At 29.2% G+C, this 12,708-nt stretch overlaps 1 protein-coding gene across 1 annotated transcript; it reads left to right on the plus strand.

Moving 5' to 3' along the window:
* The first annotated feature begins 7,494 nt into the window (after window positions 1–7,494).
* LOC107073425 (cytochrome P450 4C1-like) lies at window positions 7,495–11,238 on the plus strand. The gene is made up of 8 exons (XM_089176807.1): window positions 7,495–7,660; window positions 7,745–7,814; window positions 7,903–8,029; window positions 8,154–8,223; window positions 8,321–8,433; window positions 8,511–8,861; window positions 9,026–9,134; window positions 11,068–11,238. The coding sequence occupies exons 1-6, from the start codon at window positions 7,531–7,533 to the stop codon at window positions 8,856–8,858; spliced, it is 858 nt and encodes a 285-aa protein (XP_089032933.1). The 5' UTR covers window positions 7,495–7,530; the 3' UTR covers window positions 8,859–8,861; window positions 9,026–9,134; window positions 11,068–11,238.
* Window positions 11,239–12,708: the final 1,470 nt, after the last annotated feature.

The following is a 12,708-nucleotide window of genomic DNA, read 5'->3' on the forward strand; positions in this document are numbered from 1 at the left end:
CTGAATACTAGTTTCTTCGTCTACAAAATATCGTTTTTTTACCGAAAATAATAAAATATAAAAATATCGTTTATTTACCGAAAATAATAAAAGATAAAAAAATCGTTTATTTACCAAAAAAATTATAACTTCGGCAAAAAGAGCGTATCCGTATTAAGGAGACGTAGCGACGAACGGGTTAATACCTTCGAAATATACAAAATAATAATTTAAAAAAATATAAATTAAAAATAACCTTTTTTAAAAAAATATTTTATTAATTATAAGCACCAGTAATCAACCAGGATTGTGCTATTACTAATAGCCAATGCTTGGCTGAACGCTGGCTGTTGAATATCGGCCGATCATTTTTTCCGTCGACGGCGACCTCGTATGGGTAATCTTTTCTTTTAGCTTCTGAATAGAGTTTTCTTTTCCAGAGAAAAAAATATAAAAAAAAGAACTGAATACTAGTTTCTTCGTCTACAAAATATCGTTTTTTTACCGAAAATAATAAAATATAAAAATATCGTTTATTTACCGAAAATAATAAAAGATAAAAAAATCGTTTATTTACCAAAAAAATTATAACTTCGGCAAAAAGAGCGTATCCGTATAAAGGAGACGTAGCGACGAACGGGTTAATACCTTCGAAATATACAAAATAATAATTTAAAAAAATATAAATTAAAAATAACCTTTTTTAAAAAAATATTTTATTAATTATAAGCACCAGTAATCAACCAGGATTGTGCTATTACTAATAGCCAATGCTTGGCTGAACGCTGGCTGTTGAATATCGGCCGATCATTTTTTCCGTCGACGGCGACCTCGTATGGGTAATCTTTTCTTTTAGCTTCTGAGTAGAGTTTTTTTTTCCAGAGAATAAAATATAAATAAAAGAACTAAGTACTAGTTTCTTCGTCTAAAAAATATCGTTTTTTTACCGAAAATATTAAAATATAAAAATATCGTTTATTTACCGAAAATATTATAACTTCGGCAAAAAGAGCGTCTCCGTATAAAGGAGACGTAGTGACGAACGGGTTAATACATTCAAAATATACAAAATAATAATTTAAAAAAATATAAATTAAAAAATAACCTTTTTAAAAAAATATTTTATTAATTATAAGCACCAGTAATCAACCAGGATTGTGCTATTACTAATAGCCAATGCTTGGCTGAACGCTGGCTGTTGAATATCGGCCGATCATTTTTTTCCGTTGACGGCGACTTCGAATGGGTAATCTTTTCTTTTAGCTTCTGAATAGAGTTTTCTTTTCCAGAGAAAAAAATATAAAAAAAAGAACTGAATACTAGTTTCTTCGTCTACAAAATATCGTTTTTTTACCGAAAATAATAAAAGATAAAATTATCGTTTATTTACCGAAAATATTATAACTTCGACAAAAAGAGCGTATCCGTATAAAGGAGACGTAGTGACGAACGGGTTAATACATTCGAAATATACAAAATAATAATTTAAAAAAAAATTAATTAAAAATAACCTTTTCTAAAAAAATATTTTATTGATTATAAGCGCCAGTAGACAACGAGGATTGTGCCATTACTAATAGCCAATGCTTGGCCGAACGCTGGCTGTTGAATATCGGCCGATCATTTTTTCCGTCGACGGCGACTTCGTATGGGTAATCCAGTACTTTACCCGGGATAGGCTTTTGCTTGTAGATACCGGAGCGTCGGTCGTCAATATGCCAAAGGAAAACTTAACCCTAGATGTTAACCTAATCTTAAATTCTTACCTGGTTTTATGGAGCTGGCCAACGAAAGATGTAATCCAAATATATCGACTGGAATTGGCGTTGGAAGGAAGGGTGCGGTTGTTAAATCACAATCACAAAGTAGAATAACAATAAAGTATATTTTAAAATTTAAATTCAGATTTAAATGGTTACACAATAAACACCCTGTTGCACACACACAATTATTAACGAACAATGTTAACGAAATATTAATTTGGTAATAGATGAAAGACTTAGACTTGTAAAGATTCCAGATATCAATAATCACTATGAATAAAATGTTTAAAATCAATGACTAAGTTTTATTAAAAAAGAAAGAGAATTTAGTAACAAAATTTGAATAATCTGACTGTAAATCAGGCTAAGTCGAAATACCAAGTTAATATTTATAAACCGTTGATAATTGAATTAGATCACTCTGGGCAAATGCCATTCAACACATGAACACACGATATTTAACAAACGCAAGATTTAGATATCCACAGTAAGTAGATTATTATAATTGAAGTTAGAGAACTAGAACAATTCTAGATAATCTAGACAATTTTTAGACACGTACTCGATAATCATATAAGGTGGACTGTATAAGTTCAGAAACGTTCTAATTTTATCGTATTTAAACACGTACTCGATGATCATATATGGTGGACTGACTTCATGGATGAACGCAGCATCCCAAGAAGCATTCGTTTCGGAAGAATGGGAGTACCTCCCACTTACGCAAAAATGCTTCCTCTACTACTGACTTCCACACCGTGAGACCCAAGTCAAGGAGAAGAATTCGCTGACAATCACAATTCTCGGAACCGAATAAATATTAATTACTATCAAGCGCGAATTCTCCGAAGAGAAATAAGTCTCACTTACATCGGAATTTTATCAAGCGCGAATTCTCCGAAGAAAGATAAGTGTCAGTTACATTGGAATGTTATCAAGGGCGAGTTCCTGGAACTGCGCCGTCAGCAAAAATTTACGTGCAGACAGACTATGAGTAAGGAATACAATAAAGTGTGAATATTTTATGCACATTAAAATAATAATTTAGAAACAATCATTCCACTATAACGTCGACCGATAAGTCAGTACTGGAAGAACGCAATGTCGGTATTACCGACATTTACTTATCGACTAACCCAGTTACCGACCGACACTGTCGGTAATGCAGATTCCTCTATGAACGACAATGGATTCTCGATGCTCTACTTTACCCATTCTACAAAATGCAATTTATCGATGGTCGTTCATAGGAAATACAGAATTATCTTCACAAAAAATAATAATAATGAAAAGAAAAGAATAATTACCAAATATTTAAGTATATAATAGGAAAGCAAAGCAAAGTACATTAACGTGAACGAAAGTTATCTATTATGATTGACCTAATAACTAATGTACATACAAAGTATCGAATTTATATACTAAAACAAACAGTAGGAGATATATATATATAAAAAAAAGAAAAATTTATCTCGCAAGGATTTACATAGTTCTTATAGAAACTATTTTCACGCAAAATTACACGAACTAAAGTTTACCAAATTACTTTTACGCAAAATTAAACAGTCTTATAATATTCAGATACGACAAAGTTTACCCAATTTAAAATTTTTGGGTGTAGTGCACGAAATTCGAATTTAGACGTCACTGGACGTGACAATTGCCTATTTATTTTTATATTTTTCATCGTCAACTTTTTCTCCTTTCTCATGTTCATCACCTTGTTTTTCTTCTTCCTTTTGATCTTTCTTTCTCTTCTTCCTTTTTTTTTTATTCACATTCAATTTTTCAATATCATTAACTGTCACTAATTCTTTTTTAATTTATCTTCTACGTATTCTTTCTTCTCGAGAATCTATTTGATCTACAGGACAAGCACATTCTTTGGATGATCCTAAAGGAAGATTTTGACTAGGAATACTTGTTTTTTTTTTTAAATAAGTTCGAGTTGAATCAATAGCTATAACAATACACAAAAACAATATAGGCATGAGTAAATTTATTGATTTAACTATTTATAATAACCAGAAAAAATTATTGTTGAAAATACTTACGTGAAGGTAAAAAACCTAATTTTTTCATCACGACAAGCTATGTTTGTACAACCAAATACACAGCAATAGACTTTACTTTTATTTTTTCTTGCTGGGAATTCCGTAACCAAAAAAAATTCTTTATAACAATTTTTTAGTTTAACAATACTAGTTATTTTCAATTGTACTTTCAATAATAAATAAGCAAGTCATAAAATTAAAAATATATATATTTCCACATAAATATTGTGTAGTTTAAGTCAGCTATCAGCAATTTTATTGTTTACTCATAAAACATATGTGAAATTATTTATAAAATTGTAGTACTTTTTATTTTTTATTAATATTTCCTATATAAACAAATTATAACAATATTTGAAGTATATTTGATTAAAAATTATTTAAAAATGTTGATACTGAGTTTGATAGTTTTTATTTTTTGAATCTAATATTGACACACTGTTTCAGTTTCAATAAATGGCATAATGATTTTTACATACTATCGATTGTTTTCTTCAAAAATATGTTAATGCCGTACAGTATTCTATGACGATAAAGTACCTCCTAAAACGGTAGTGTTATTTTTATTTGCCAAAAAATATGGACTGCATTAAAATAAACGGCATGATTTTTTCTTAATTCATTGACCCTTATACTATTTAAAACAACAATTACATTTAAGAAATTGCTTTATGTTATTAATGTACGATAACTTAAACTTTTACAAAAATTGACAAATATTTCATTTTTTGTTTTCTCTATATTTTTTTTCAGAACAGTTTTTTTTAACAGCAATAATACAGAACAATTGTACTTAGCAATATAATGTTAAAAAACAAGTTGCCGTACAGAGTCAAATGATTTTACAGCTATAAAAATCAAATATACGATTAAATTAAGTTAATTATTGATATACATTCAAATTAACAACAATATTTAAACGGCATTACTTTAATTAGTACTTCTTAGTGAAAAAAAATAAACTGAAACTGATGCCGTTTTTCAGATCATTCCCCAGACCCGTAGAAAAAGGTTGATTTTAACCCTCGATTTTTTTCCCTTGTTGCATGATTTTTGCACGGCGTTGCGGAATAATCAATTAGAATAGGTATTTAAATTGTATGAAACCAACGCCGTTCATAATCAAATGATGTAATAGACCCGGGGTTTTGTCAGAAAATCAAAATTTTTTTCCGACTTTGTGGCTTACTATTTCTTAACAGCACTACGTGTTTTCTCATTTTTTTCGATGAATCTATAGGTGGTAAGAATGCCGTACAAAATCATTTGATAAAAAAGCACTCGGTTATTTTGTGCTTTTTAATTCTCACCTGCACTCAGTTGGACAGCTTACAAGTAACAGCATAGTGCTACAAATTATTATTTTATGCCCTTATATTGTCCAATATAGGTTTCCTGCAAGATCATATGACCCATCGATTTTTTAAGTCGGGCCTGTAGCCTCTTTCCTCGTCTTCTTTCCTGCTCATAAGGAGTCCTGAGAAGGACTGGAATGCACCGGAATACCCCCTGGGGTATTGAAGGAGGCATTGTTGACAATACTGCATCATTAGCAGTTGTATTATTGTTTTCTTGATTTATAAAAGGTAATATTTATTTAAAAATGGTAAAGAGAAATGTATTGTACATGGGTGTATAAGTGGACGAGTCAAGGATCGTAATAAGAATGCTAAATTAAATCAGAGGAATACGTTTTTATTCACTGTACCACAGGTAATATATCCTTAATTGATAATTATAAATTACTAATATAAAAAAATGCAATTATGTAAATGTTTTTTACCTCTATTTATGCTATAGAAATCTCTAGTCTTGTGAAAAGTGCAATTTACGATAATAAATTACCATTTACTTTTAATTGGACTCTTTTAATTTAGTTTTTCATCCTTTACCTAACTGCGATTAGGTAAGATGAAATTGAATAGATTTACATAAGAAGTTGACGATAATATCTTGGAAATAATTGTAAAATAATAAAAAATGTTTTCTTATTGCTTTAACGCGTGAGTACAATAGTTACATTCCCGTGACACTAAACTAGGTTTTAAAAACCTAATCCTAGTCACACTAACGCGCTCTAGTGGCAAAAATCTGTCCCGTCATTATCGTAAATTTCTAAAGCATTGCGTTCGTCTTCCTGTTATCTAGGCTCCGTGGGAAACAAGGATATTTGTATGTTTTTACATATATAAATAGAAATAAATAGAAACGATTCGTATACGAATGTCTCGCTACCGTAGAAGTACTTTCTCTTTTCATTATTTCTTGATTATCACACGCGACATCCTCGAAACGAGATATTCAATTTACTCAGGTAGACCAATATACAAATTATGGTAAAAGTAAAAGAGCTACTGCGTCAGTCTAATTATAAACCTGAAAAAAACGCAACCGAAGGTAAATTGTTCTAGAAATTATTTATTAATAAAATTAATTAATTTATTAATTCAATTAGATAAGAACAATGATGTATTTTTTCTTTAATAATTATAACTAAACGACATCATTTATATAATATTGAAAAATAAACTGGTTTAATCTTATCTTTCTTTATTAGCATTTTTATAGATAGCATAGCTTATTAGCATTAGCATTAAACTTCTTTATTAGTATATTACAATAACAAGTAGAAGCAATGTAAAGTAAAAAGGCTTCTTTAAGAAAAAACTAAATCTAGTCTAAATCAGTCTTGGTATCTTATAAATACGCTCAAGCTCGTTTACTCATCTTCAGTTTCAGTAAAGACGCGAAGTATAAAGAAACTTACTTTTAAATAGCATTTTTGTAATTATCCAAACAAAAGCAAAGTAGTATTTTTAAACGAATTAAACAACTTGTACTATTTCTAATTTGTTCAATTCAACATGGAATACATTGCATACTTTATTGTTTCAACAATAATAATTATTATATTATTCTACGTAATTGAATATTTAATAAATAAATTTCGAGAATCTAACATGGTAAGAAAATTTCCAGGCCCTAAAGCTTATCCTCTTATAGGAAATATGCATTTATTTCTTGGTGATTTGACAGGTATATTTTATTTTCATATTTCTAATATATTATACATTTACACCATTTTTATTGAATGAATCTGTTTTAATATTAGATAAAATGAATAAATTAATATAATACTCCGCAACCTATTCTTCGCCTTGGCGACTTTGGATAGGATCAAAATTAGTTCTAGTCTTCGATGATCCTGAAAATATTAAAGTAAGATTTATTTTAAATTTACTGCACTTTTTTTTACAAACGATTAAATCAAATAATATTTTTTTTATTTCGTATTTAATTATTTCAATTTATTATTTTATTTTTCAGATTATTTTAAAAAGCTCAAAAATTGATGAGAAAAGTTTCCTATATTACTTTATGAAACATTTCTTAGGCGATGGATTATTTACAGCGCCAGGTAAATGATAAGCTCACATGGTTTCTTTTTAATTAATATAAAACAACTACCAAATTCAAAGTATAATTAAGTATGTTTTAAATATTTCTTATAAAGTATTGCTGGTAATAATAGTTTATTTTTTTACGTTTGCATAAAACGTCTACACACCCACGAGTGTAAATAATTATATAAAGATATAACTGTCCCTAATTTTTTACTAATTAATATATAAAAAAAAAATAGAAAAAGAAAAAAATTAAAAAATATTTTCTTATTTGAAGCGTCATTATGGAAAATACATAGAAGAATATTAGATCAAAAATTCAATTCCAAAATGGTTTTATATTATATGAAGTCATTTAATAAGAATTCAAAAAGGCTAGTAAACATTTTACAAACTAGAAACGGAGAGAAGGTAGATATCTCTCATTACGTATATTTATGTACGTTGGACATCATATTTGGTGAGTCTTGGAAACTCCAGAATTTTTAAAATATCAAGATATGTAAAAATCTATAACAAATTACTTTTTTTTTTGTACTGACAGATAGCCTATTGGAATCTGATCTAAATTTGCAAAATATCCCAGACTGCAAACTTGATAAATATATGAGAAAGTAATAATCAAAAGAAAATTATTATATTTATAATATAATATAGTATAACTTTATATTTGTCTTCTTATTAAATTTTATTTTTATTCAGTGGGATGGATATGATTATAGAAAGAATGTCAAAATTGTGGTTGTACCCAAATATTATATTTAAGAATTCATCTTTAGGAAAGCGGTTAGATGAACATTTCGCATACATTAATAATATAACAAACGAGGTAAGAATAAAAAAATAACTGTTTGTTCCAAATTTTTTGGTTGTAACTATATAATACAGTTTTAGGAAAAATTATATTTTATTTATACTTCATATATATTTATATATAACTTTTATTCGTTAAGATTATAAGGAAAAAGAAAGAGTCAATACAGGAAGAGAAATTTACCCGTGAAGGAAATGGTCCATATGCGAGTAAGAATAATCATTTTCAAAAATATTCTTTTAGTAATGTATTTATGGATAGTTATCTTTGATATAAATAATAAATAATTTGTTATTATTCCTAAAGATAAAGTAAAAAATACGAGTCCATTTTTCGACGCATTATTTGAATCATTTTACAATACCGGAGAATATTCGGAGGCGAATATTCGTGATGAAATAAACACATTTATTTTTGCTGTAAGTTTTATTTTTTTAGATTAGATAAGATTTATTTTTATTTATAAATTGTTCTTTACAATTTTTTTATTTTTTAGGGAAGTGATACTTCTGCTGGAACTCTTACATTTTTATTTTTAATACTGCATCGTATTCGGAAGTTCAAGTATATAAAGATAACCATTAAGCATTATCAGATTTATCATAATCTTTTAGAAATCAAATTTATTTTTATACAAAACTTGTATTATTTATTTGTCATTTTTGATTGTAGAATGAAGTTTATAAGGAGCTGTACGATATGTACGGTTCAAGCAATGAGAATGATGATCCAATTACATACGATGATACTAAGAAAATGTATTATTTGGAACGAGTCATTAAAGAAACACTTCGTCTTTTTCCTCCTGTTCCATTTTTTGGACGAACATCATGTAGCGATATAATAGGTATTCATATACATAAAAAATACTATTCTTATTTTTTTCCAGTATTTAAATTAATGTTTTATGTAATAATAATATGTATTTAATTATTATATGAAGTGAACGACAACATTGTAGTACCAAAAAATACTTCAGTATTTTTTTCGATATATTTTATGCACCGAAAGGATAAATATTGGACGGATCCTTTACGGTTTAATCCTGATCGTTTTCTTCCGGGAAATTATGATCCGAAGTGTTTCATTCCATTTGGTTCTGGGAATCGAGGATGTGTAGGTAAGAGCACATTATTATTCTGACGTTCCGCCACGATTCGCCACCCAAAATTTTTCGCAGTGATTCAAATCCAGTTGCGCGAGACATCATTCCAGTAGTTCACCAAATAACAATAGAAACAATTATAAGTAGTACATATAGAAGAATAATTATTACTCGTAACCCTCGAACATTCGTTCTCTTTATCGAAATAAACTAGTGGAAGGACTGTCCCGTGCAAAGCACAAGTCGGAACCATAGAAACATTCCTTGAAGAATGTTTTCCTGGAAGAATAAATACCGGTTTACACATTAAAATCCGACACTACTCCAAGATTTTCCGTGGCATCAGTAATATTTACTGCTGAACCCCTAACTTCCTTTAACCAACGTTCAAGGGCAATAAAAGAGTAAATAAATGCTAAAGGGTAAATAAATGCTAAAGGAAAAGAGTCACGTCCGAGACTCGCTATGTAACCAACTAAAAGGTGTTAATAGCAATCGATATGTTTCGATTTTCTCGCATGGGCCCACTAATAAAAAAGGGAGATCTCCCGGGAAATTCCTCCACCTTCGCAAGCCTGTCATAAAACCACCGCCTATAACGCAGGTAGGCAACCCTTACCTGCATCCTGGGAATGACCGTCCCCCTTGCAACCGAATGTTAACCCCCTCAAGTCATAAAACCTTTTCCCGCGACTGAGTGCCGCCAGGCTAGGAGATGCTGGCAAAGGCCCAACGAAATGTTACTCTGTAGAACCTTCGAGAATCAAAGAATATTCTAAAATACTTTCGCGTCGAGACAATGTAATTTGCGACATTATGCGCCTGATTGAATATATGTAATTAAGGATACCTTAGGATAAAGAATGTCTTAGGATAAGGTACAAATAATTAATTTCTAGAATTGCGCTAAGTACGTAGCTAATCGAAGGATAATATAATGCAAACGTTCGAGAATAACGAATTCATGGTTGACTAAGTATTAACGAGATGTAAATGAGAATAATTGTAATAAGCATAAGGAAGATGTAACACACGAGTAGTAAGCTACGAGGTTATATGTATATGTAGGGAAATGTTAGATATATAAATGTATTTGTAGTCTATGCAGACAAGAGAATTTTCTCGAACGAGGATGCCTGGGACGCTTGGGCCAGTTAGGATTAAGAGTGGGGGTACCAGAGCTACCCCCTCCACGAAGGATTTTCGGGGGCTATATAAGCCAGAGTTCATCGCCCCCGCGGGCACTTACAGTTCAACTTACGGTTTTCCATTCTCCTACAGTTTGTCACTTGCAGTTTTCACTTTTAACTTATAGTTCCTTTTACAGTCCACACTTATAGTTTTACACTTTCAGTTCTCACTTATAACTTATAGTTTCTCACTTACGGTTTTAACGCATAACTTACCACTTATAGTTTATTTCAACATTTATAAATTCAGTTAGTCATTTCGATACTTATAATCTAACTTATAGTTAGGCTTCGATTTATATTTGGACGTTAACTAATAGCTATCAGCTACTCAATATTTAAATAATTAACTTCGGGTCTTTGAGTGTCTCGACCCCGTTGGAAAGAAACCAGCCCAAGCGGAGGCCGTGCAATCTCGGAAGCAACCAGCAACTATACTAAATACTGTAAGTCACAAATCATTTTTATCATCATTTAATTGTTGTTAAACCAGAGCTGCTGTCCTCTAATCTTCCCCCTACTTCAAAACCTTCCTCAATCCACCCTCTTACCGTACGCTTTTTGCCAGATTATATCACTATTCTAAACGAGAAACGAACCAGCCCGGTTAAACTCGGTGAAAGCAGAGTGACCACAACAGGCATTACTATTACTACTTAACTTACTTCGTCCTCTAGGACGTAACATTATGCATTTCTTATTTAGTTTCTAAACTTTTTATTGCCAAAGTACATGCCTTTTTAATATTACTGTTTTAGGTAAATCATTTGCCATGGCACAAGTGAAAACAATAGCTGCTAGTTTATTGAGAAAATTTACTGTTGAAATAGATAATCCAGTATCAGTTAAAAATGTTAGCGTAAAACTTTCCATTACTTTGAAACCAGCTTAAACTATACTTTTGAGATTTATCAGACGATAATATTTATTATTTTTGTCAGTACTATGTTCCAAATAAAACAATTGTAATAATTAATTTTTCTAATAAAAAATAAATTTTAAATACATAACATTTTCAATTTTTATTTAGAATATCAGTATTTGTGTTATTATCTATGAAATATACAATATTACCAATCAGAAAAAAAAACACATTTGAAAATATTACATATTTTAACAAGTTAATCGTAGTTAAATTAATTTTACATTTCTTTTATTTTTCTTTTCTATAAAAAATATTTTATAAATTTTTATCTTGAACACATTGGATCTAACATTCATCAATACACACACTCATGCGCTTATGCATATCAATTGGAAAGGAAAAAAATGCAAACATGCGCGTATACGCTGAACGATTTTTATATATATTTTATTTCAGTTCTACTTTATCTATCATTTGAAAAATACTATTTATTAATTAATTACTTAGTACACAGACTTTCAGGTAAAGGACTTCAGTTTCCTAAAAAGATTTGTCTTCCTAACATAACAAAAATAAAATTTAAAAAAGAATTATGTACTAATATATATAACGATATATAACTAATTCATATATAAATAGAATATTATTTCACCATAATCTAATCCCAATTCATGTTTGATAAACGTCAAACCAAGACTCTGTTAGTTCAGTAAAGTCAGTTAAAGAAAGAAACGGTAACTAATCTAAAATCACAACCAAATATTAGCCCTTATTAGCCCTTATTAGCCAATCATAAAACCTGTTTATTAAAGTCAGTGTTGTTATAAATATCGTTTAAATTGTCTACATCTTGTTTGAATGTAATCGATAAATTGATTTAATCGTGAATCGAATTTTTCGATACTTGAGAATAAGATTAAAATAGATAAGAAAAATTCGGATTTGAACGTCTCGCCAATGAGAATTACACATACATTGTTTCTTTATTATTTCATGTGACATTTTTGAAATGAAATATTTAATTTAGTACGGATCTAGCGCGGGTGGGCCAATTTATAAATTCTATAAAAGTTGTTGAGAATTACTACGTTATTCTAATTACAAACCTGAAAACACGCGGTCCAACTTAAATTGTTCTAAAATATTAAATAAACATTTTAATAAGAAAGAAAGAACTATGTATTTTTTCTCGAATAATTAAAACTAATAAGAACTATTTATATAATAATGCAAAACGATACGTCAAATTTCTTAATATTTCATGAATTTTTTTAGATAGTAAATAAATATAATAGAAGAAGTAAATAATGTAATAGGAATATACATATATAGCTTTACGTAGTAAACGCTAAAAGTATGTATGTAAAAAGTATTACGTATATACGTTTACGTAATAATTTTCTATTAGCACAGTACAGACCCTTTTTTTACTTCTTCGAATTTTAATAATTACATGAATGATAAATTGCAAATATTTGCAAACTGGTATTTATAAATGCTTACAATAAATAAATTAATACAAAAAAGTATTAAT

The sequence above is a fragment of the Polistes dominula genome, unplaced genomic scaffold, assembly GCF_049000335.1.
Source record: "Polistes dominula isolate Pdom_NZ unplaced genomic scaffold, Pdom_raw_medaka contig_12, whole genome shotgun sequence".
In the NCBI taxonomy this organism is placed as follows: domain Eukaryota; kingdom Metazoa; phylum Arthropoda; class Insecta; order Hymenoptera; family Vespidae; genus Polistes; species Polistes dominula.

Bases quoted from the DNA above. Each gene is read 5' to 3' on its own strand.
- LOC107073425 (XM_089176807.1), top strand. From the start codon at position 7,531: ATGGTTTTATATTATATGAAGTCATTTAATAAGAATTCAAAAAGGCTA. The intron at 8,030-8,153 runs GTAAGAATAAAA...TTATTCGTTAAG, and splicing joins TTAATAATATAACAAACGAG to ATTATAAGGAAAAAGAAAGA. The intron at 8,434-8,510 runs GTAAGTTTTATT...TTTATTTTTTAG, and splicing joins TAAACACATTTATTTTTGCT to GGAAGTGATACTTCTGCTGG.